Genomic DNA, 25,468 nt, shown 5'->3' with positions numbered 1-25,468 from the left:
CTGAGTCTACCTACACCCATATTGCTGATCATTTACTCTCCACTTTAAATAAAGAATCCCACATTTCAAATTTTAAGAGTTTCACAGCTCTCAAAATTACTAAGCCTGTTTGTGCTTTGGTACAGGAGCACAGTTTGATCAGCTAAACTCCAGACATACTATAAAAAAAAAAGAAAAAAGAAAAAGAATGACTAGTTCTATATTACTTACGGAAGAAACGAACATGCAGTCTTTTCCTGTCTTTCAAGAAATCAGAAGCTCCATAGAACACTCAGTGTGAACAAAAAGCCATTATAGAAATTCACATCTTTCTTTGAAAATAAATGGGAAAAACACAATCTTCAGCACCTAAGTCAATCAGAGGGTTGTGCTCTATGGTGACAGTTTTGTTTGTTATAACGACCTTGAATTACTATTTACTCTTTCAAAGGTAGAAGAGGGATAGGAACTGAAAAGAAGATGGTTATCATGTCATGATGAAGAAATACTATAGAGAAGCAATGTGAGCAGTTTCAGAAAGTGTGGAAGACCTCTTGCTCACCATTTAATTTAAGTGTATATGATCAGAAGTTTAGAAAAGGCACTGAGGTGTCAGCTTCAAAGTAGGTGCAAACCAAATCTGATCTGGAGAGATGCCTGAATAACGATTTCAGCTGGGTATTTCAGAGCCACCTTGCCTTCAACTCTGGTAAAGAAATCCTGTTGGTGGGTGGAGGTCATTGTAGTCACGCTCTTTATCTTTCTTAAGGTCTTGTTTACTATTTGTTCAGCTGACTTATCTCAGTATTACTTTCTGTGGAAACTCACCTACATCAGGTGGAGTATCATGATTCCCAATCACGTCAAGTGCACAGGTTGTACCTTCATTTGTCCCCAATATCTACTCTCAATGATTAATTCTCTGCAACCCCCACTTAACAGTGACCACTGCAACTTGCTCAGAACATGGAAGTATACTGCTCATTGGTTTGTGTAGTAAGAGTTTCATTCCTGATACTATGCATTTTTTTAACTTCGGTAGTCTACAAAGAGGGAATGCAGAGGTATTCTGAGAGTTTGTGAGCTACTTCATAAACAACAACAAAAACATATTATAAAATTATAAAATCCATGGAGTATCAAGTATTATTTGCCTCTAAAATAGATTTCCGAGGTCTTTTAAAGTCAGTATTCATTCTAGTTACACTAAGCTACAGAGAAATGTTAACAGTAAAACTAAACAGCCTTAGTAAGCTGTTTGATTCTTCTAGTAAAATTGCCTTTATGCTGTTTTGCATGGGTCTTCCAGATTTTGCAACATGGATCATTCATGCCACGTGAAAGTTGGAAGTACTTTGTTGAGAGCAAAAGAGATAACATACTACCAAGAAACAATATTTTCTTGTTACAGTGCCATCTATCTAAAAGAGCTGTTACACAAACAGATGTAGCAAGATGGCTGATATCTTACCTCCTCTGCCAAGATGGTCAAAATCACACTAGGCTTGGGGAAAAAAAAAAGCTTTAAGAATTTCCCCTCCGACTTGCTGCAGTATTTATCTTAGTTACTCATTTACCAGTGAGAATCTCAGTTGTTTAAAAATTGAAAATGTACATGGGGCAAGAAAATATAATGCAAGTTGTCCAATCAGTCGAACTAGCAAGTTAGACCTCATTTGGAGATCAGACGGACACTGATGTGCAGAAAACAAACAAAACAAAACAAAAAACACACACAAAAAAAGAAACTGTGGTCAACTGAGAAAGCAAGCTACTCCTATGCTTTGAGATCCTCTTCCACTGCTGTAGTACAGAAGCTGTTGTGAAATACTCTACACATTGATTTGCCTCAGAAAAAGGTAACAGGAAGGAAGCAAGCAAGGCAAGATTTTCAAATGGGCATCAAAAGACAGAGACTTATAACCACTGCAAGTACACACATTACCAACAGATCTTTAATGAAGCTGCCTGGAGTTTTAGACATTGTGCAATACATGATCAAGTTGGCAAAACATACAGCAATCAGCTGAGTCAACATCAACAACACTGAAGACCAGCACATAGCTTTTCCCCCCTGAAAAAAATCTTTCCGAAGTAGTAGGAAGAGATTATCTGTGCTAATTATTATGTTCATTATTTAAGGACTTATGCAGGTTATAAGGGAGGAAGAGGCATTCTATTAAAGCATTCAATAGGCCAACAATCACACAAGAAGACAAAACAGTTCAAATTCAGAAAAAGGAAGAATGAGTGCTGCTGAAACCAGAAGCAGTCTCTGCTTTTGATACTAACAGCCTTGATTAAGGCAAGCAGAATTTGGTTTTCTATATGCTTTTAAAAGCTCTGTTCCCCAAAGTGACTGCTTCACATGAATGTTTGTAACAGAAGAGGTACTGAACTGTACGAAACCCATGCACGTTTCCGAAACATGCTCAGGCAGCCCTTGGCTAACCCAGTGAAATCCAGCATTCACAACATAATCAGCATGTGTCCAGCTCCATTCTCCATGTACCCTGCCTGTTTCCAAAAGCCCCCCTCAGACTGGCCCTATTGGCAGCATCCTGATGTACTTACTATTCAGTGAAGAACCTGGCAATGCCATACTGACTAATATCTTCTCTGTTCTCCAGCAGCTGGCTCACTGCATCCTCCATGTACGTGAGGACATGTCTTTGAGCTGCAAATAAAAGACAGTAAGAGACAGAAATTAGAATACAAGGGGCCTGCAAAGCCCAGAGCCAGACCAGCCTAGTTGTGTGCCTTACACAACAAGCCAACAAGCATTTGCTCCCCCAGTTCGAGAGTAGAGGTTTCATTCCCCCAGATAGGGACAGTAAAATTCCTGACCTAAATCCTGCTTTCTTTCCTGGCTACACAGAGTTAGTCATTAACAGTGCTGATCCTTTTTCAAAATCCCCTGGGATTCTGGAAGTGAAGGAAGAGGAGAAGGAGTTGTGAGACTGCCTCACTGAAAATGCTTACTCAAGAGAAGTTCCTGATCTCTGTTCTGAGTCACAGCCATCTTTCCTATACAGATGTCAATGCTGTATTGATGGAGCTTTTGCAGAGCTTTAGGTGTTCCCTGCCCTCCCCTCCTTACCAAAGCCAAGTAGCTCTAAGGTTGTTCTGTAAAGTTTTTTTCCTAAAGGTGCAAATAAAAGTACATCTGTTTCCATATAAGCATCAATGAATGTTCTTGGAGTGGCAGGTGGGGAACAGGTCTCAATGCCAAGAGAGATTTATATTGCTCAAGAGTCAGTCTCAAATAGCTGCCTAAACCAAACATAAGGAAATTTCAGAAGTGGTGGATCTGCCAGTACCCAACCACAGAATGCCACTCACTTTTAAGACTACTGAGTAAAGATAGTTTGGGACAACACAAACCATTTTGCTGCTTCTGCAGGGGGCAGACTCTGTACAAACCAAGCATTTGCCAGGGAGGAAGCCACACAGATTTGCCACTGAGCCCCTTTGATGTTTTTGGCTAGAAACCAAGTTAGAGCAACAAAGAGCCGAGTCTGGGGTGATGCGCCAGCTACCAAGCAGCAGACTTTCCAAATCTACAAGTTCAACAATCAGAAGACAAGTCACAACAAACCCAGGAAAATCATTCCTAACCTGGAAAGCACACAAACCCTGTTCCCAAAGCACACACCTCCATCCTAAACACGTATGCTACTGCACCTTTGCAAGTAGTGTCGTGTCCTAAAAAGGAGCAGGAGATAACCCTTAGGGGATATAGGAAAGGCAAGGGCTGTTCTTGCTCCTTGCCAATCTGCTCCAGACTTGGCAGCATCATCCCCTCACCAGCAACTGGCCAACCTCAGACCCACATCAATATGCTTCAAACCATTTTAATTTGTGCTTAATATCCTGGTAAGCATCAAGCCTGCACCACTTGATACACAGCATGGAAGTCCCTTTCATCTTAGTGTGAGGCAGGTGGACTTAAAGAGAAGCCCGGAAATGATTATTCCCAGTGGATACAGTGATTAAAAGTATGTATGAACATTGATTGCTATCAGGGGATTTCTCTGCCTAGAACACTTTTCAGGACAATGGTAAAATTGGTTAAGCACACCCTGGAAAATACCTTGCAGCTGATAGCAAAATGGTGAGCCAAAGGTTCAAAGATATTATCTGGTACTAAAAGATACAGGGCGTAGCTTTATTTAATTATTTTAATGCAAAGGAATAAATTTAATTTATGTGAGTGATTAAAGAAAAATAGCTCTGCGCACCTGTGTCCCCTGAGGGAGGAATGAGTCGTGCAGCTCAGTCACAGGCTCAAGATAACAGCAACTGGGTAACTTTATTTCAGCCCATCCTTCCTCCCTCTTCTTTATGCAGCCCATCTTGCACTCAGAAACTGTCTTTCCAGGCCCCTCTTGAGCTGTCAGCGGTACCAAATTAAGCCACAAAACGGTACTAGCAGACAGGCTTCCACTCATCTCAGCCTGCAGTAACTTCTGCTCAACTGCAAAGCCATTCTCAAAACTTTGTGGGGAAGTATACACTCCTTTCATAGAATAGGCCCTATCAATGAAACATATTTTTGTTATTTTGCTTCTTTAGAGTCATTAATCTCTCCCCTAAAAGCCTATGGGAATAGACAGGCATGGTCCCACAGTGCTACAAAGCACAATGTGGCTGACCTCTGTAACAAATACCTTCGAGTCTGCTCCTGGAGAATAAATTAACTTTCAACACAGAATTTCAGACATTTCTGTCACACTTAAAAATGTACACAAATATACATGGGTCACTGTTGAATACAGTTGCTGGTAGAAGGGTATTTCTGTTAAGCTTTTTGTTGCATGGCCTAAAGATCCTGGCAAAGAACCTCTCTCCCTATTTCCCAGAAGGTAGGTAGAGGCATGGGGGAGGGAAGAAATTGGTGAGCAGAGAAACTGAAATAAAATAGCACTTGCAATCTCCTTGAGAAGTCTCTCTCTTTGGCTCTTCGGCTGCTGTGCTATTATCCAGGTAGCACAGTTCACACTGCCAAACCAAATTCCAGCTCTGGCTTCCTGTTCGCGGGCTGCCCAGTTCCATGGAACGGTACAAGTAGTATGTTTTATAACCCAACCAACTCTACCCTACACAGAAAAGTCAGAATAAAATTTAATATGCAGGCAGGTTCTAGCAGGCCAGAAAGGCAAAATAAAGTGCCAGGAGTCTGGTTATAGCAAAATAGTAGTTCCATAATTTATACAAATGGTACTTTCCATAACAAACACTGGAACCATACTGGAACATTAACTGTTTATGCAAGCAGAGTTATAAATCCGTGGGGTCCTGTGCAAAATAAACGAGGCGATTCATATGTTTTAATAGTTTTTGAAAATTCAGGGAGATATGGTGTATTGGTATACGTGTTGCTCATATTTTTGAGGCTCACTTTGCAATAATAAGGCAGCAAGTCCAAATCAGAATGTAAAGCCCAAATACTCACGCAATTGTGCTATTACAGCTTGCTTTCTCTACTCATTTTCTTCCTGATAGAACTCCTGTATACTGCAGCTTCCACACAGGAGGTATTACAACAGGTTATCATCCTCAGCTTTTATTTGCTTATGGCTTATCGCAACAAAGGTTCTCCGCCCTACTCGTACAAAACTTTCCAATGCAACCTGTATTTGCCAAACTCTTTCCTGAAATCCCATGCAACTACCCCAAACAGTAAGTAAGCGTGCCTGCCACACTCATTTGGTAGGTGCTACTCTTTGCTGTCAGATTTAAGAACTACCAGGCAGATTTCACAGAAGGATCTCACGGATTAAGTTCACAGAGGAGTCTTCGGGCAGCCCACGACCTAATGTTAAGTAGATAGCGTTGCACAGAATATCTTAATTCTTATCACTAAACCACTAGCAGCGAGGTTACAGTTAGAGCCTCTGTTCAATCAGTAGCAATATGTACAGTACAGCTCCTCCAAAGCTGGCCTCTGCAGCACTTAGTTGAATGGCCTCTGGTGGTAATACCACCACACTCACATTCTCACACCCCACCATCACTCATATGCCCAGTGTTTAAAGTGAATTTTGGAATTAATCCACTTTCAGCTTAGAACCAAATTCAGGTTCAAAAACAGTGGCTGTTCAATTCAGACCAAATTATATAAATCTCCTCCATCTTACAAGTAAAAGGAGAAACGAGGATTACATCCACAGTCAATCCACAATGTCTATGGACATCATGACAACAGATTAGACAATCACAACTAATCCCATTTAGCCGTAACTGCACCAAATCATTTTGCATGTGTATTTAAAATAGCAAAAATAGTCCTTTTATAAGCCGTCAAATTACTTGTTTCAATCTTTTTATGAGAACAAACAATCTGCTAATTCATAAGTTTGATTACAAATACTGTAAGAACAAGCATTGATACTTGAAAAATCTTGAGGGAGAATTTAATGCAAATAATACCACTGCATGAAACAGAATATATGCACTGAAATTCTCAAAGCCAGAAATTCAGGAGGAAGGAAGAAATACACGTCACCTTTAAGTAATGATATTGCATATATGTAATATTTTTATTATCAGCAGTGCTGAGGAACGGAGAGGATTAAGACCTTGGAATTGCCACAGTACTGTTTGTGTCAGTTACATGATACCTACTTCAGCATGTATTGGCAACACAATCACGTTAACCATACTGGTTTTGCATATTAGTTTCCCAGTTTTACAACTTAGATGCATCTCCCTAATGCTATGCTGATAAGAAGCTTCTCTTTCCAACAGGTTTGCCTTTTCCAAAGGAAGAGAAGAAAAACTGAAGATCAGTATACCAGCACACTTACCAAGAAGTGATGCTGCCTGTCATACTTGAAAGGAATAGCAAACATGGGACGGCCAATAGATGCAATAAAAATAGCAGCAGATGTTGCAAAAGAAAAATAAAGTGCGCCAAACGACCTGAAGAAAGAGTATGATTGGAATAAATTGGTAACAGATAGTAAAACACGTATCACATACCTTGTTTAAAGAAGCAGCAGAACAGAGCCCTGTAGTGGAGGTAAGTATTTATCAAATTATTATCAAATCAGCTAGCCACATTATTGCTCAACTCTTCATGAAAGATGACTTCTTCTGGAACATGAGCTGTCTACCAAAACAATTTGTACTGTATGTACATAATAGGGTGCTTTTTTTAATGGCTGGTTCATTCCTGGCATAACTGAATATATTGAAAAAATCAGGTGGGAATTCCTGGATAATAAGACCAGCTTTTATTAGTGATTTGCCTCCTCCTCAACTGAAGTGCTGAAAATACACACTATTTGATGCAATTAATGTTAAGATTCATTTCAGTTATCAGAAGTTCAAGAGCACAACAAGCTTTAATGTATTTTGAATACTTCTGCCATTTTTTAATCTCTGAGAGCATATAAAGTAACAGCTAAATACTAATTCAGAATTTATTCTGAACTGGAGCTTACCTAAGGACACTACTGTATTATGCCCATAGGAAAGTCACATCTATAGTAACACAAAACCAATTTCATACTAATATTACCAAAACAATAATGACGCAAGAGGGAATTAGTAAGGATACAAACTGCAAGAACAAACTCATGTCAACTCTGGAAGTTTTTCCAGCATTAATGGTCTTTCAGGATGTTCTTTTTAATCTTTCAGATATCATTAAGGATTTCATCCATTCTCATCAGGGATTTAATCTCTTCAGATATCGCTAAGGGATGCCCTGAGCAAGAGAAGTATGTAAACAAAACGATCAACTTAAAAGCTAAATCACTACAGCTGTAGTTCCTTCCAGCTTTGCACAGCTTCACAGTGTAATTTCCCATTAACCCTCAAAAAAATTTTTTTTTGAAGGACAGAACATGTAATGAAGTACAAGTAGACCTTGTCACACCAAAGATAACACTACGATGCGAGACATCCGCTGTTACTCAGGAACACATGCTAAGAGGCCACACAGTATAACTATACTGTATTTCATATGTTCACAGTTTCAAAACCACTTTCAACAAAAAGTTTAAGAAATGTTTCAGTTTATAATTTAATCTTGACCATAACTGAAAATTTGTTTCAAACAATTAATCAGCATATTTGTCACAAACCATGACATTGTACTTTTTCAGTTTGCACTCCTGAGACTGCACACAAACTTAATTGTCCAAGTCCTTCCAGCAGACCACCTTCTGCAAGATGTCATACAGCTGCTAGAAATCATCACCTCACCCATGCAAAATTGTTGAGCTATCTTTTAAAAAAAAAAAAAAAAAGCTGAATTTATGCTGTGTATTATTAATGTTGTGGAAGTAACTGTCATTCCAGCTTGCTATAAGGCATTAAGTAGCCTAACGGTTCCCTACCTATTCATACTCAAATGTAGAAGGACTATGTACTCTCCAGTTCTGGAACTCTACCTAGATCAGGATCAGATTTCACCTGTTACCTTTCAAGTTAAGGTGGAAGTCTTGTAATGCAACAGCAGGTTTGGAGATGAAATCTCCATCTGTTGGAGAAAGTACTAGACTGAGTCTAAGAAGATTCAAACTTAACTAACATTTCTACATGCAAACCCCTATGCATCAGTGGGGAAGTCATTCATCTTCCACATTATAGTTGTCCTATGTGTACAACAAAGCAAGAAATTAAAAAAAAAAAAAATTTAAAAAAGGCATTTGCTTCTGCTTTTTAGACCATAAACTCTTTCAGCCGGAGTGCCTCACAGAAGCTCATCAAATATCTAGACTAAGAGGAGACTCAGTATCAGCTGAGACGCCTGGATAACAACGTAACCTATACATTGATTATGCTGTTAAAGAAAACGATTGCACTTGGACTTTCCAAATAAGTATTTCTTAAGACTGTTCAGAAGAAAAGTAAACCCTAGGTACCTGCAAAGTCTCTACACAACTGAAGTTCTCTGCTGGGAGGTACTCAGTTTTGTAAAAGCACCAATACCATGAATGTTCTTTCTAATCATGAAGCCCAAGACCTCTTATGAGAGAGATGAGGAAACACAACCATGTTTCTGGCACTCAATAGCCCCATGCTTTACTGATAAGGCATTTCCCTAACAGAGTATTTGTGTTCTTACATGTCTCATATTGGCAAAGGAAGAAAAGAAAGCACATCCTGGAGCTGGGGAGTAGAGGAGAGGAGAATCCAGAGAAAAATAAAAGTTCAAAAATTTGCAATAATCTACTGCTTTTTCTCCATAACAGGGAAGGTTGCGGGGGGGGAATACAATTTGAAGCTTTAGAAGACAGCTGCATGAGCAGAACAATACACTAAGTGCACCACTGCCTGCTATAAATAACTGAGCAATCACCAGTTATTAAACCATAATGAGGAAGGCATGGAAAAGTATCTCAAATAGGCCTCATTTTGCCTACTGTAGTTCCAGTCTCATTCATCAAATGAGAAACACATTTTCATCACTATCCCCAAACACTAAATGTTGTTTATTCAGTGAAAATACTCTTTAAAATGTCCTGCTTGTTACAACATCTTCACTGTAGCCTTTCTGCCAACTCTGCAGACCTCATCTCCTTTCCTATTCACTGAGTATCAGTCATCTCTGTTCTACTTACTGTCCCACAATCATTGTGGTATGAGATGTGTTGCCCTGATTTTTATTTTCCAGGAACTCTGCCGTACCAAAGCTTTGCAATTATTTTTCATCTTAAGTAAATGCTTAATTCTCTCCCTGTTCACTTCTATTTTAATTCACAACTGCTTTTATTTCCCTCAGCATCCAAACTGGATGTGAAAGAATCATCTCAAATAGGAAGGAAAAAAAAAAAAAGATTAATGCAGCAAGTAGCATGTAATGTTATTTTGGCCACTCGTTTTATTTGTTGGCCTGTTTTTGATATTGAAAAAGGAAAAAAGGAAAAAGAAGTTAGGTGAAGCTTGCCTATTCCAGGTCAGGAAAGACAGTGTCATCTGATCTGGGAGACTCAGAGAATACCTTATGTGGCAGCCTGGGGCAACACAACTTCAGAATGAAATTACAGAAAGCAAAACTTATCACAATTGCTTACAAGCCCACATCAGACAACTACATTAACAAGACTTTGAGGCACACAATAGAACAAACCCATAGAATGGTGACTTCAGAATACCAGGTCAATGTAGAAAACATAAAAGCATCTTATGAAAACCTGTGGGGAGATGTGTTTATTGGGGGGGGAGGGAGCAGGGAGAGTTGGGGTTTTGGGGGTTTTGTTTGTTTGTTTTTTAACCACTTTCCTACTGCTGATACACAATTCATTCAGTAGGATCTGTGAGCAGTTTGGTAAGTTACAAAGTCTCATGAAGACAAAAACATTGTTATTGGTAACATTTACAGCTAATAACAATACTGTAACGTAGCAGACACTTTTTGCCCCTCTAATAGACAACAGATATTGCAACCTAAACAGAAGGACATACTATGTGATCAACAGAACAGGCTCTTATACAAGTTATTGCTCAACCTGACACGCTTACATGTGTGTCTTTTTCTGACCTCAATGTCAGAATAATTTCGAAGGTTTTACAAAATGAAAAGGGAATGGTAGATCAGCATGTGGAACAGAGATAAAAGGTGGCTCACTTTAAGTAGGCTAATAAAGCTGCTTGCACCTAACAATCTTGCACATCTCTTAGAACTCATTTCTCAACTTCAGATGTTAAACAGAAAACTGGTTTATTCTTACACTTTAAGAATTTTTTGTCTGCTTCCCAGATTGTTTTGAGTGATTCAATCCTTACTGACAAGTTTCACACAAGTAAAAGTTAAGTGCCTATTTCATTAAAAACAATTAAATTAACCTAAAACCAAGTTGGCTCATTAAAAAAAAGAAATTTTGCAAGTTTCAGCCTAGAGCAACTCTGGAAAAGTTATGAGTCTCTCTATTAATGCGTAGGTTGAAAATGCTGATGTAGTGTGATAGAGTAGCACAAAACCAAAGGGTGTATCTACATGGCACACTGCGATACTGTTCTCGAATACCTGAACTAGATCCAGAATTGAAATCAGCAATAAGAACTTCAGCAAAGTGAGTCTCCTGAGAATCACCCCAAACAGAGCCCTAAACAAACTCTTCTTTCTGCCTTGAGTTTCCTTAACACAGAATAGCATTGCAGCTATGCAGGTATGCACAAAGTACCCTAACAGCAGCCTAGCAGCAATACCACAAAGAGATTCTACTCTAAGATGAATTAGATCACTCCTTTGCTTAAATACTTCATCTCTCTTTAGTGCTATGATGTGCTTTGAAAGAACAGTTGGATCCCTCCTCATTGACACTATTGCCAGGCTGAACAAACTAAGCTCTGTTAGTCTCCTCCCTGCAAGACAGGTTTTCCATTTACTGGAAACCAGCAGTGTTTCTCTAGTTTTGTTCCATTTTCACTTACCAGAGACAGCAAAATCGTGTGGAACAAGTAGCACAAAGCAATCCATGCCATTTCTGACCTTTCCTTGTACAAGAAAGCCACAGTAAATGATGTATACCTTTATAACAGTCATTACCAAACAGCCTCTTAGGCCTAGAAAGTAATGGCTGAAGAGTTTCACTTCAAAAATACTGTCTTGAACACATTCCAAATGCTTACTACTTGTAATTCATCTCCTCTTTAGGAATTAAATGAAGTCATATTGACATTACTCCATCCTAATTATTTTTATTTGACACATTAACACCGAATCACTTCGCTCCTTAGTTTCCTGGAACATCAAGCAGTAACACAAACTGTTAGAGTCAGCTTAAAAGGATGTAGTCTGCAAGGGAGCGGCTGCTTTGTAAGTTAAAAGATTTCCATTGTACGTGGGAAACATTACCAACATTACCTTATTTCAGAAAAAAAGCCGTCCTTACACATGCCGGGAAATGAGCATAAAGTACGGTTGCTTACGTAGACCTGGGAGCAAAACAGGTTGGTAATGGGCTAAATGAGGTTACAGTCTGCCACGGAGCAGCTGGACGTTGCTTGCTACTACTCACATCGCAAACGAAACAGGGGAGGAGACCGCTGCTCACCTCCCTCAGGCCGGCGCTGCCTTCATCTGAAGGCAGCAGAGGGGAGCTCCCTGCGCCCAAGAGGGCCCCGCAGCCCTCCCACCTCAGGGGAACACCCGGGGAAGCAGCGCCCTACCACACCGAGCTGTAACCCCCGCCCCGGTGTCGCCCCCTCCCCAGGCGAGAAGGCGGACACGGAGTCACTCCAACCCGGCCCGGCCTGAGGCCGCTCGCCGCTGTCCTCGGGAAGGCCGGGCCGGGCCGGGCCGGGCCGCAGTCACCCCCGGCCCCACCGAGCCCTCCCCAGGGGTCGAGGCCCGTCGGGGCGCTACCCCGCCGCGTCTCCCCGCTCCTCACCCAGGTACTCCGGCCCCGGCAGCGACAGCCGCTCGGGGCTCAGCATCCTCCCGCCGCCGCCGCTCCCTCCCAGTTTCCGTCGGTTTCCAAGGCGCCCGACGCTCCCAGCACTCAGGGCCCGGCGCTACTCGGCCGCTCGCCCCGGCTGGGAACACATCTCCATACCGCCAGGGTTCCGCGCCTAAAACCGCCCGGGCAGGCGCGCCTCAACCCCCGCCCCGCTCTGCCACCCCCGAGCGGGGCCACGGTGAGCTTCCCCCGCCAGCCCGGCCGGTCTGCACAGGTTAGAGGCTGCGGGCAAGGCTGGGAGGCCGTGAGTGGTCTCTGTGGGGGATGTCTCTGGAGGAGTGTGGTGACATGGCGGCCTGGCCTTGAGGAAGGGGTTGCGGGCAAGATGGCGGCCTGGCTGTGAGGAAGGGGCAGGGGTGATGCCCTGCGCGGTGTGCTCCAGGGCCGAGGGACGCCCCAGAGGGAGAAAAGCTAGTGAAGCTGAAGAGCCAAAATGGCACGGGGAGATGCATGTGTGAAGTCATTCTGCATAGATTTAGGTTGGAAATCAGAAGGTGCCTAATGCTAGGGGCTGTTGGGACTTCAGCTGTGGGGGAAGGACCCTAAGGTGAAGGTGAATGGTAATAAGTTAATGAAGGGCACTGTGTAGCACCCTTGTCCCAGAGAGCAGGGACTGAACAGGGTGACCGAGGAGGTCCTTTACAGCTGTGTCCTTCTGTCCATACCACTCCTCTCCTGTTTTTTTGCAACCCTTGTGCTCGAGTGAGGGAGGTATGGGGAGCATCAGGAATTGTCCTTCGTTCCCATGAAAGTAGAAATTAGCGGAAAAGTCCCGAGCCATAGGGCTCTTTCTGTTCTTGTCTGGGAAAGGCCCTTGTCCCTGGATGTAGGAGAGGCAGAGCTCTTCACATGGCTGGAAGCAGGCTCGCTGGGCTCTTCTTCCCCAGAAGCTGATGGGGCTAAAATTCCCAAATTACTTTGCAGTTTCTTGCATTGCCATTAGAAAAATCCCAGCCCAGGATGTAATCCGGGGAGTTTAAAAAAAGAAAAGAGGACTGGAAGTGATGTCTATGTTTTTACTGACAAAGGCAAAAGAACAGAAGATAAATAAACCACTTGTGCATGCATATAACCTGCCTTTATTCCACTGGAGGAAAGAGCTGAGTGTGACTATTGGCAACTCAACTTTAGTCTATACTCAAAGGACAGCCACAGTTAAAAAGGGCAAACAGGATGTTATAACTTACCTATTCGTATCCCCCCCCAGAATTGCCTGGACCACTCCGCTGCCTTTGGCTTGTTCTGTCTTTAAAAGGATGTGGGTTAGATGATAGAAATAGTTCAAAAGTGGGCAGAGAGGATAATTTAGGGAGCAGACAATGAGACACTCCAGAGTGAAGAATGATTGAAAAAATGTAAGATTGTCTTAAAAGAGGATAGGCATAACATACAAAATTATGTTATCTGAAATGATTTGTGCTACAATGAATCATAGAATCATTTAGGTTGGAAAAGACCTTTTAAGAGCATCGAGTCCAACTGTAAAGCTAACACTGCCAAATCCACCACTAAACCATGTCCCTAAGTGCCACATCTACACGTCTGTTAAATACCTCCAGGGATGGCGACTCAACCACTTCCCTGGGCAGCCTGTTCCAGTGCTTGACAACCCTTTCAGGGAAGAAATTTTACCTAATATCCAATCTAAACCTCCCGTGGCGCAATTTGAGGCCGTTAAAAACTCATATTTGTTCAGTTTTGCAGTTTGTGCATTTGGTTATAGGCTATAAATTTAAAGACAGGAAATTTTTTATAATAGATACAACTAGATTGTAGAATACATTGACACAAGATATTTTTGAGGCCAGGAATTCAGCAGAATTTAGAAAAGAAGTAGATATTTTCAAGCAGAATGAGAAAACATAGGATTATGTTGTTACATATAAAAGCATAGGGGAAAAAAAAGAGCACAATATCTGTAGGAATATGAACTGTCCTACTTCACAGTGAAGCCAATTATCTGACTAATGGCGTTTTGGAAAACATTTTTCCTAACATGATGTCTATTCCATAACTGCTCGCTTTAGGGTTTCTGGCACTTTTCAGTGAGGTATCTGGTTCTTGGCCACTGTTGGAGAAGAGAAACGGAATTTGATAGACCCCCTGTGATCATTAGGTTTAAGAGCACAGTTCCTCCACTTTTAAAACTAGCATCAAGATCTCTATTTTCACAAGCAATCCTTTAGCATCAGCCAGGCAGTTTCACTGGTGTTCAAAAGCCAAATCTAAAAGCCTTCCTCTCCCATATTGCTGGTCAGCTGAGCTGGTAGAAGCCTTCCACAGGTTGTGCACTGTTTCTTTTTTGTTGTTTAAACCATTTCTGTAAACCACAATTTATCCTTGATCAGTATCTGGAGCACTCATTTACAAGAGGCCTTTAAAGTCCAGTTTTAAATACTACATTCTAATATCTCCCTGGGATCTTTTTTTCTTGTTACTGTTTGGTCTCTACGGGTTGGACTTTGTTATTTCCTTTAAACCAGCTAAGGGAACCCTTTTGGACACTGAGCCCATTTGTGGTTTTAATAATGATAAGTTTCAGTAGTAGTGGTGCCTGACTGTTAACGACTCAAAGAAAACTATATAAAAACAAGATGTCGTTTCTGGAGCCATTTATAGACTTCCCTGTTTACTATTATTTCTCTCTGGGCTTGCCAGAGCCAGGATTAGGTGATGTAACAGATCAGCTGCAGCACTCACCTGTTCTCTCACACTCATGACCTGAAAAGGGAGAAATGCTGCCAGCCTGGCCATAGGTATTAAGTTTGTTTTCCCATATTGATTTTAGAACCCTAGGCTAGTGCATTTTAATAAATTGAGAAGGCTTTTCTGGGTCACTGGAAAACATCTGCAAGTTTAATAGCTGCCCCAAGAGGGGCAAATCTAACAGGGGCTTAATGTTCTTTTGGACCCAGCTGGAAGAATGATGGTAAAAAAACTGCATTTTTCTCTGTCACAACCCCTTGGTAGATTCAGGGGGGGTGGAACTAGGTCAGGGGAGTTGGAACTAGATGATCTTTAAGGTCCCTTCCAACCCAAGCCATTCTATGATTATCAGAGGTACAGGTCTCACTTTAGGGCAAGCCTATGGAGTATGCTTTTAGGGTCGCTATCTACCCTAGGAATCATGGTGGTACTTACATCTCTTAACTAAAATTGCTGAGTTTTTAATACCAGGGATGTTTGGCTATCCAAATCAGTATTTCAGGAAGGGTCAGTTAGACTACATATTGATAGATTTTGTGCACACCCTCTTTCAGGGTTAATGTGAACTTGATTTGATTTAGCTTAATTCACTTCAAAGTGTGGTTTAAGTAGTCTTTCAGAAATCATACCTTTAGGTAAATTGGGCTAATTTACTTATATAAGAGCCCATGTGACCACAAGTTTGAAAATAGTCAGTGGTATAATTTAAATTATGTCATGAAAGAAAATTTCTTTATTAAGTTACGATGCGCAGACTGAAAAACTCCTTTCTGTGTCAGTTTTATAAGTGTTTCTCAGCAATTTAGCTTAAATCAGATTTCTATTTTCCTCCATTCCCACATACTTTGCCCCCACTATGTTAATTGCTTAGCTTACTCTTTGCTGGTTTTATGTTCACCTTCCTACATGATATTACCAATGTTGAGCTGAAATATTTTCCTTTTATTAGCCAAAGTTCTCCTGAGAAACAGCTCCTCTTTCAGAGAGAGTATTGTATAGAATAATAAACAGGACTAGATATCAAGCAACAAATTCCAGAGGAAATGCCTTGTTTTAAACAGACTGAGTCACTTTGTCTGGCTTCTATTACTTTTTCTTGGAATGAAATATTTTATTTGCTTAGAAATTTAACAATTATTGCTAAAGTACTAACAATAAAGCCTAGACGTATCAGAGGAAACTTAACTTTTCTATTTTTTTTTTCTTCAGGTGACAGTTGGAAGTGCTATTGCTTTAAGCATTGCAACTACAATGTACAAAGAACTAGGCTGTGGGCAGTTTTCAGTCCTGTTCCATCTGACTTCTATGAAATTAATGTAAGCCAGTTCCAGAGAAACATTAGAAAACTGTCTGTAGCCTTTCTTGTTCATCCTTTGAGTGTCCAAAGCTTAGCTTTTGAGGATTGGTGGTACTTCGTATTTTTTGAGGCTTCCTACACGTTTGCCAGCTGAGCTTTACCTAGTACATAATAATTAATAAAATTGCAGGTGTGATAACAAAATGTGTTTATCTTAAGATAATGTGCTAATCTTTAAAACAAATCGTACTGAGAGGAGAAAAACATTGACTTAAACAACTGTCAATCTTTATTGATTATCTATTATTTTGGGCACCATAGCAGAGATAAGTTTTGAGGAGAGATCTGAAGAAATGGAGAATAAGAGCTTCATATGCTATTATTTCTGTAAATTATTGGAAATCTTGTAAGTGAAATTAGGATTCTATTATGCAAGACATTTTAAAAATCAATGGCGCTGAAGCTGGATGATTCATTTATGAGTCAGTTGCAAAACCATAAAAAACTCCCATTACATTTCTGATTTAATAATTATTTTTATGAATTATGACCAAAATCTCTAAACACATGCACTAAAAATAAGATTAGCTTAAATAAAAAGGTCAGCCAAAATGACAATGAAATTATGTGATGAAATCCACATTTTCATATTGTTGATTCCTCAGGAGACATTTACAGAGAAAGATCCAGTACTTCTAGTGCCTATCCTAATCTGAACCTTCTCAAGATGAATGTTTTATCAGGTTCACATGCAGCGCAGTGGTTTCATACAACAAGTAAACCAATCATTTTTCTCTAATAATGCAGTATTAATACTAGTTTATCTCTTCAGGTAAAACCTAGACAAACAGATAGGACTTACTTACATTGTTAAGATCAATGGACTTTAGAGAAATAAGATTCACAAGGTTTCTAACTGCTAACATCTGCCACAAGATGAAATCTGGAAACAACTGTTGTGTTTTCCAGCTAGTGATAGGACATGATGACAGCAGCAGCTCTCTTAAGTAGTCAGCATTTGTACCATTAAAGGGCTTAAATTTTACACCTGTAATTGTACCTGGAAGTCTTAAGTCAAGAATATACTTAACTGGTAAGATGTCATAAGCATGCAGGAAGCTGTACTGTGAACATTATGCCATCATAATTTATTTTTTATTTACTAGTTTAGCTGTATTTTAATCTGGATTGCTGAGATTTTATTTTTCCCCTTGAACTGGTGGACAGAAAGAAAGCAAGAAGAGATCTGATCTAATTTTAAGGTGTCTCTATATTGATGAACTTTACATTCACCTGAGGATTTAGGTCTAATCAAACTCCCAGATCCTTGTATTTCAAATATAAGTTGTTAGGAAAAAAAAAAATTAAAACATTCCTCTACTCCACAGTCATAGGAGTACTTCTAAATTCTGGGTGATCTGCTTATGAGAAGAGGGAATATTATTATGACAGGTTCTGTGGCTTATGGAGGCCACATCTTCATTTTAAAATCAAGGGTAGCTGTAAGTTGTATGATAGATTCCTGGCATGTATTAAATGTACTGTCCAAATTCTGGTTGGTTTTGAGCTTAGTGTTAGCATGCAAAGTTGGCTTTTTTGTAACAGCAAACTGTTGAAAGACTCTCCTTCAGTTTTTGTTCCCATTATCTCGTCAGGAAGGAAAGGACAACATCTTTAAAAGTACTTAAGTACCAAGCAAGTGACCCTTCTCTGTTGGAATGCCGCCCCACTAATGATGCAGAGAAGAAAAACAGCCATTTCTGGCAGAGTTTGCAGGATCTCTCATCCCAAACAAAAAAGTCTAAAATGCCTGGTAAAAATAAATATCACTATGAAATTCTGGCATGGGAAACATTTCTGACAGCCAAGGCTTAGCTCATCCTGGGGGGTGACCCAAGAAGGCCTGCAATTTTCATTTTTCATTCCTATTCATCGAATGTTCCTTGCAAACTTAAGCTGCCAGACTGTGTTATCTATTAGACCAGGTGTCTGTGTGAGAAAATTATAAGTAAATGACTCTGTGTGTGTGCAAGAGAGTAGGCAAATCTATGTGGGAGTGAGCTATTGCTTCTTGGGCTGAAGTGAAGCAGTAATTCTGACAGCTGTACTGGCCAGCTCTTATGGGAAAGGTATATAACTTTCTGTGTGCAGTACAGAGATTTAGCACTTTCAAAACACTCTGAAAGTATTTTGTCTTATAACATCTACATGGAAAGCAAATGATGGAAGCAAGGAAAAAAAACCAACCAAAAGAAAGCAGAGATCACGGATGCATTAAAATTGTGGAATTCTTGCAAAACAATCCTTAGTTCTGCTTGTTAAGTACACAAAAGAGAGCCTGAGTATTTATTAGGGCTGTTGTGAGAGAGCACTGCAGAACCCTGCAGCTATGCAAGAGCTGAAGTCAGTATTTTTTTTTAGTGGAAGCACACATTGGTATCCCAGTCATTCGTTCCGTAATATAAGAGGACAAAATGATTAATGTTCTTTCCTTTCTTTTCACTACATAATACTCGAGGTGTTTTCAAGAGTAACATCTCTGTGGAGTCACTAGAAGAGAAGATAGAGACCAGAAGATGATATAATGGTTGGAGTACTTAGGAAGAGAAGTTGAGGAGTAGTGGATGGGAGATGGAAAGGGAAGTATGCAAATGACTTGCTGAGAGAGAAGATAAGCCTTGGGAGACTGAAACTGCAAATTAAGATCATGGCAATTAATTCTAAACAGAATAGAGGGAACATGGAACTTTTTCCAGAATATAGTAGGAAATGAAGACATTAGTTAAGTTTTATCTGAGAAATTTATTTAAATTTCTCTTTTGATTTGTTAATTTTATCATGCTAGTTTCTAAACCACGGCAAAATAGATTGACCATACCACATTTGAAACTGATAATAACATGTTGAGATAGTAAGAAAACATCCTTAGGGTTCCAACTCTTTATGTGTTAACCTTTACACGGTGTTAGTAAAAGGAGAGTTGTTCCTTGAACACTTAAAGTTTAGACGTAGATCAGAGTTTCTCTCAAACGCTGTGACTGGAGTCCATTTCTGATATTTACTAAGCATACTCAGTGTGCTCTAAGCTACACGAAACAGAAAACTGCAGTCTCAGTGACAAGGTTTTCATTGTGCCTTAAAAGCATGGTTTCGTGCTCGCTGAAGTCACCGATAGTTTCCATCAACTCTGCTGACCTAGAATGAAGCATAAATGGAAATGCAATACACAAACCCACATCACCTTGAACTCTCAGAATGTTAATCTTATGTTAATATGCTCAAGTATCCTAAAATCCTAAAACTGCGATGACATGGACACAAGTATATGTGGCTAGGAGGGAGGTTGGACGTGTATGCATATGCGTGGATGGCTGATCTCAGACTCATGTGGAGGGTGTGTGCAACTCTGGATCTTGCTCCCACCTGTGCCTTTATTCAGGTTCCACTTAGTGCTGGTAAGAAGCAATTAATTTGTTCCCTCATTCACATTTATCAAGAGCTAATATGAGAGAGGGAGAGGTGTTAAGAGGCGTCTCTGATTCAGCCACCTGATAGGAAAGCAGATGGTTGACATGCCCTATCTCTTATCAGAAAGACTCAAGGGTTATATCTTGTGCATGCTGGCAGTACTTGCCTAACCCATCGTGCCAGTAAAGTATTAGAACTGAATCATCTTGAAGAAAGAAAACACTCTTTATCTGTCTGTCTACATTTTTACATGTCACTCATCTCCATAGTGGCAGGGCTTCTGCAAACAAGAAAGGTTTGTGAGCTGAGGGAAAGATATGTTTATGTCTTTCACATCTATTCCCATGACTACTCATTTCTCTCAGAGGCCCAATTAATGTATTCTAGTTTTTTGAGAAAGGAAAACTCAGCCCATCAGAGATATTCCACATACCGAGACGTAAGGTCACCTTTCTTTCTGTGTGATTGATTTCTACCACAAACTTTTTGTCTGAATACAGACACTATTGATGACAAACTACATTAATAGCTTGAAGACAAAGACACAGGTCTTCAGTTCTTTGGAAAATGCTTCTCTGTGCAGTCAAAAGTTAATTTAGGAGCCACAACTTGCTACTTACCCATTTGAATGTGTTTGGAGAATAAAGGCGGTTAGGCTTCTTCCTTCAAACTGAATTCTTCTATTGCTAGCTTTTAAAAGAACATTTTCCTTTTATGCTCTTCCTCTTTTCTCTTTTTTTCTGTGCCAGAGTCAAGGTATTAAGCTGTGCTGTTCCTAAGGCTAGGCCACAGGCTACCTTTGCAATGCAGACATTGTGCAAGGCCTGGGTAATTGCCATTTCACTGCAGGGAGGAGTCTCATCAGAAATAGAAGAGGGTGTATTTGCATTATTTTTACATGGAGGATGTAAGGGAACCGGCAAAAGGAGCAGAACCAGCTTGCAAGACACCCAGGAAGAGCTACCATCTCAAAGAAAACATGAAGAAAGTTTTGGGTTTGGGTTTTTTCCCCTAGTTTGAGAGTCAATCTACTTAGTTGGGGTTTTTTCCCCCCAGAGTGGAAGATTGAACAGCCTGGCAGGTTGGCTTCAGTCCCACCTTCCAAACACACACACAAAAAAGGGAGGGGGTCAGATGAATCTGCACTGCAAAGTAGAATTAATGGTGGTCCATGAGATGATCACAAAGTTTTCCAAAATAAATGTACAATTGGAACGCTGAGAAGGGAGCAGGTAAATGGAAAGATAAAGAAAATGAAATAACACATAAGCTCTGACTTGTTAACCTGAATTTTATGTTGTTGTAAATGAAAACAGTTGTGGCAACACTGCAGAAGATGGCACATCGATTACTGTTTTCTTAACAGTAAGTGGGCAGTAACTTGTGAAACACTGTAAAGGACAATGGTGACAGGATTTGAATGTTTATGACACCTGTGAGCATATCTGGGTATACAGTAGTAGTGCCACTGCTTAGAAAACTTAAGGGAAAAAGTGGTAGCATAACATATAAATCAATGCTGGAATTTCATTTAATGTATTTAACACAGAGACCATAATTTACAAACTATGTCACCAGCTGTGAAAGCTGTAGGTCCCTCAGCTGTTTGGAAAATTAAACTGTTTCTTTACATGTCCAACAGTGAATTCAGAGGCCCAACTGTTTAACTGAATCTTCCTATGTATGGGTAAAATCTTGACTTTTAACTTACCTGGTATTCCAAGCTACCACCTCTTTGGTTCACTGGTGATACTGAAGAGGGAACTGATGTGGGTAATGTAGCAGTGGAATGATGATAGAAATTAAAAGGGCCATTGGAAAATCCTGTAGTCTGATAGCACAGAACCCATGATTTTATCTTGAACCCAGAGCTCTGTTGGGAACAACTTGCCATTTTCCTGGCTTTCCTGTTTAGTTAGTGGAGCTCACTAGTAATACAGAATTTGATCAACCAGAGTGCAGAGTTTGTAATGATCTTTCCAGTCAGAGTTTTCTGAATTATATCCATTGTGGGACTTAGGTTTGGGAGCGGTCCCAAAAGATCGCCTAGTCCAGCCTGCACTGCATCAAGACTAAACATATCAAGGCTAGCACCTGCATGCTTATCGAACTTTGTCCTAAACGATGCCAGTGGAAGAGATTCCACAGTCCCCCTAGACAGTCTGCTCCAGTGTTGAAAAATCCTTAGTTGGAATGCTGATCAGCAAAATCTTTTAAGCATTTCTTGTCACAAATCAAGTTGACTCTTTCATGTATTTGTACTATAGCCGTAGAGGATAGCTGATCAACATCTCTCTAATACGCTTGTATGTATTGGAAAGCTGCATCTCACTTGAAGCTTTTATTTTCTTGACTAGGCAAATCTAATTCCTTCAGCTTTTTCTCAAAGGGTGTGTTTTCTAAACTTCTTGTTCTTGCTGTTATTTTCTTGTTTCTCTTCAGCTGTGTTAATATTTCTAAGGTGTTCAGCCAGGACCAGACACAGTATGCCACTTGGGGCTTCAGTACCATGTGAAGTTAAGAAATCAAATAAATTGTCTTGTATATGACACACCTGTTAAGGCATTCCAGAATTAAATGCATTTTTTGGCAGTGGCACTGCACTGTTGATTTATATTGGTCATTATCCATACAACCCTAAGATCTGTTTTTGCTGTATTTCTGTCTACTCAGGAATTCACATTGTTTATTGATGTCTGTTTCCTAAGAATAATATTTTATATTTCTCATTACTGTTTTTTTCTGTGTTGGTTTTTGGACAACCTGTCCAATTTGTCAATAGCATTTGAGGTGTCTGATCTCATCCTTCCTAGTGTTTGCATCCCCTGCCATTGTTTTGAGGTTATCAGATTTTTTAGCACAGATTAAACAAGCATAAATATTCCAGCATCTAAGTTGTCAGTGAACATACTAAACAAAACAGAGCTTTGGACAGACCCTGAAAGGTGTCTTTCTGAGGTGCCTTTGCATTTTGATGAATAACCACTAATGACTACTATGGTTTCCTTCTGTCAGATGCCTGCACACGTTCCACTAGTTGTATTTAAAATGTCATTCTATGAAAGTGTCTTGTGAGACAGCGCCAAAAGCCGTACAAGATGTATCATGTCCATTGCCTTCCATTTACCCAGTGAGCTTAACATTACTTTAAAAAAGGGAACCTGATTTAGCACAAATGCATTTTGCCCATTTTCCTTGTGCTTTTTTCATTCTATTAAATTAATTCATTCTATCTCAAATATTTAAAACATGATTGCTCCAGACCTCTGAACATAGCAATTAAGCTATCTGATCTGTCATTCTCTTCTAGGAAACTTGAGGTGCAGAGAAACATCTTCCCAAGGAAGGGCCCATTTGAATGCTTTAAAAATACTTTGACAGGTAAGACCAAAACTGTCCATCCCATTTTTTTTCTTTTTTTCTTTTTTTTTTTAACCTCTTCTTAAGGTCTTTGCAGTTTTAAGAAAGTTAAAGTGTATTTTTCCTAGTAATCCTACTTGGTTCTGGTTCCTTTCTTTCTTCTTTTTCCAATGACACCATGTCCTTGGTTCTCTTTTTCCTAACACAGGGTTGCTATTTAAAATCACTCTGAAGATGATGTGAACTTTTAGTATTCTTTCAGAGTAGTTATTTTCTGTCATTGGACTAGTTTATTTCTCTAATGTGTCTATTTGGAGGGGGGGGGAGAATTATGTCCTGAAATGGTTATTAGAATAATAATCTTCTTCCTGTTCCCTTTATAATGACTGGTGGGATTTTTTGATTAAGCATGTTGTCATATAAATTAATTGTTAATTATATTTTAATTACTTCTTTCTCATCTGTCTTACAGTATTTATGTTATATATCACTTATCAGTGATCTATAAATTATTACGAGTTACTTAATAATGTTCCTCCCTCATAGCTGTGGGTAAAAGCAAATACCTACCTTGTGCATGGGTTGAAGTGCACTCTGAAATTTATATAGTCTTTCTTAAAGTTATTTGGTCTGAAAGAGGCAAGTCCTAAGCATAATGGCTAAATTTTACCACCATTACTTAGCAACCCTTCTACTTTTCTTCCACCAAAAATACCCATTTGACACTGCATAAATCTACTTTACAATTATTCCTCAAAGATCCCACACGGAACCAGGGCTATATTCAATCATAGTATTGTATCAACAGGTAGGTAATTGAGAGTTTTATAATATAAATTTCCATCTGCTCAACTGCAACCTATTTAGGAGATTGTTGTGAAAGACAATACTATGTGCTTCTCTAACATTTCACCAGGGGATTTCAAAATGATTTATAAGACAGAGATGTAATTTAGGGAAGTTGAGCTTGGAGAGGAAGGTGATTTCCCAGAATACAACACAAGATGCAGAAGACTGGTAAACACACTTCAACAAACACAAGTGGGTAAAAATATTTGTTCCCTGGGGAGAGAAGGACTGAAGAGCTAACGCGTGAATTTATTTGCGTTTAGGACAATATTTTTCAAGAGGCCTTTGTTTCAAACACAGGAAAATACTCATCTCAACTGCTGGAAGACTGTTTCATGACCTAAGTATATAATTATCAGGAAGTTCTGGGCCCTGTGTCTGTGCTTTATCACGTTCAGTACTTAGGCATTTAAACTTCTTACAAGCTTCTATGAGGCTGAAGTCAGCAGGGCTGCTCTGATTTATGCTACCTGGGGATCTAGCCTCAGTAGAGAATATAAACTTAAATGAATTTTGGTTATGTTGCCCTGTATTTCAGGGGGATGCAGTAAGAGTTTTGCATGCTAGCCAATCAGCCAACCGCCAGACAGAGCGATGTTAACGTTTTCTCTCCCTTAGCTTCAAACCACTGTTCCCAACTCTTCCACTTAAATTATCTTAAACTCTGGTATCTTGGAGTTTATTTCTTTACAGTAATTGCATATTCTTTCCATGCCTCATTCTGTCACTGCTTCTGGGTCAATGTTAGCATAGAGAGGTTTTTTAATCTCTCCACCTCTTGGCTACCTGGATTTGTCATTACTCTTCTGCAACTTTGGACGCTTTGCCTATCAAATACGTAGAATTCAATGCCATAGTCTACGTGCTATTGCACTTAGGCTATGTAAAGTGGATCTATTCCTATCTTGAGGCAGTGATTCTGCATATAAAGCAAAAAGTCTGCATTTTTTAAATTTTGGGGGCCATATATTGTAAATTTATGCATGGTTTGCTGCATACTGTTTCTTATGGTGTTCCTGCTCTTGGGAGTTCTCCTCCTCAGTGAAGCTCTGTGTTGGATTATTTTTTTGTTTACATTGAGCTCAATTTGTCAAGACTCAGTCCCTGTTTTAATTTTATGTTGACGTTTTTAATAATATCCCTTGTCTTCACTGTTTTACACTTAATTAATAGGAGAATTCTCAGTCACATGCTGTGCTGTATACTTGCTCTTGTGATTCTTTAAAGGAGAGTATTAATTGCAGCTTCCCCTGGATTCATCTGTGCGAAGGCTTTAAGTAAGACCATTCCTATCACTGGCCCTTTGGTGTCAATTTGACAAAATTCCCATCTTCCCCTGTGGTCTAGGGTTTGGACTATCTGAATCAGCTTTCCACGCAAGTTAATACTTTGA

The 25,468-nt window shown here is 39.8% G+C and overlaps 1 protein-coding gene across 2 annotated transcripts in view; it reads right to left on the bottom strand.

Annotated features, from left to right (window-relative positions):
- Positions 1-12,478, bottom strand: part of C2H11orf49 (chromosome 2 C11orf49 homolog) — an 86,344-nt gene extending 73,866 nt beyond the window's left edge. The window contains exons 1-3 of one of the 2 annotated variants that reach the window (XM_030038573.1): positions 12,327-12,439; positions 6,789-6,903; positions 2,554-2,656 (exon numbers count right to left, since the gene is read on the bottom strand). In XM_030038573.1, the coding sequence (XP_029894433.1) occupies positions 2,554-2,633 (80 nt within the window). In that variant the 5' untranslated portion in view covers positions 2,634-2,656; positions 6,789-6,903; positions 12,327-12,439. Of the gene's footprint in view, positions 1-2,553; positions 2,657-6,788; positions 6,904-12,326 lie in introns of both variants that reach the window. The other variant, XM_030038564.2, reaches the window with a different exon arrangement.
- Positions 12,479-25,468: the final 12,990 nt, after the last annotated feature.

The sequence above is a fragment of the Aquila chrysaetos genome, chromosome 2 (genome assembly GCF_900496995.4).
Source record: "Aquila chrysaetos chrysaetos chromosome 2, bAquChr1.4, whole genome shotgun sequence".
NCBI classification, from domain to species: Eukaryota; Metazoa; Chordata; class Aves; order Accipitriformes; family Accipitridae; genus Aquila; species Aquila chrysaetos.
The sequence above is the reverse complement of the archived record's forward strand: the minus strand, read 5'-3'. Positions and strand labels throughout refer to the sequence as shown.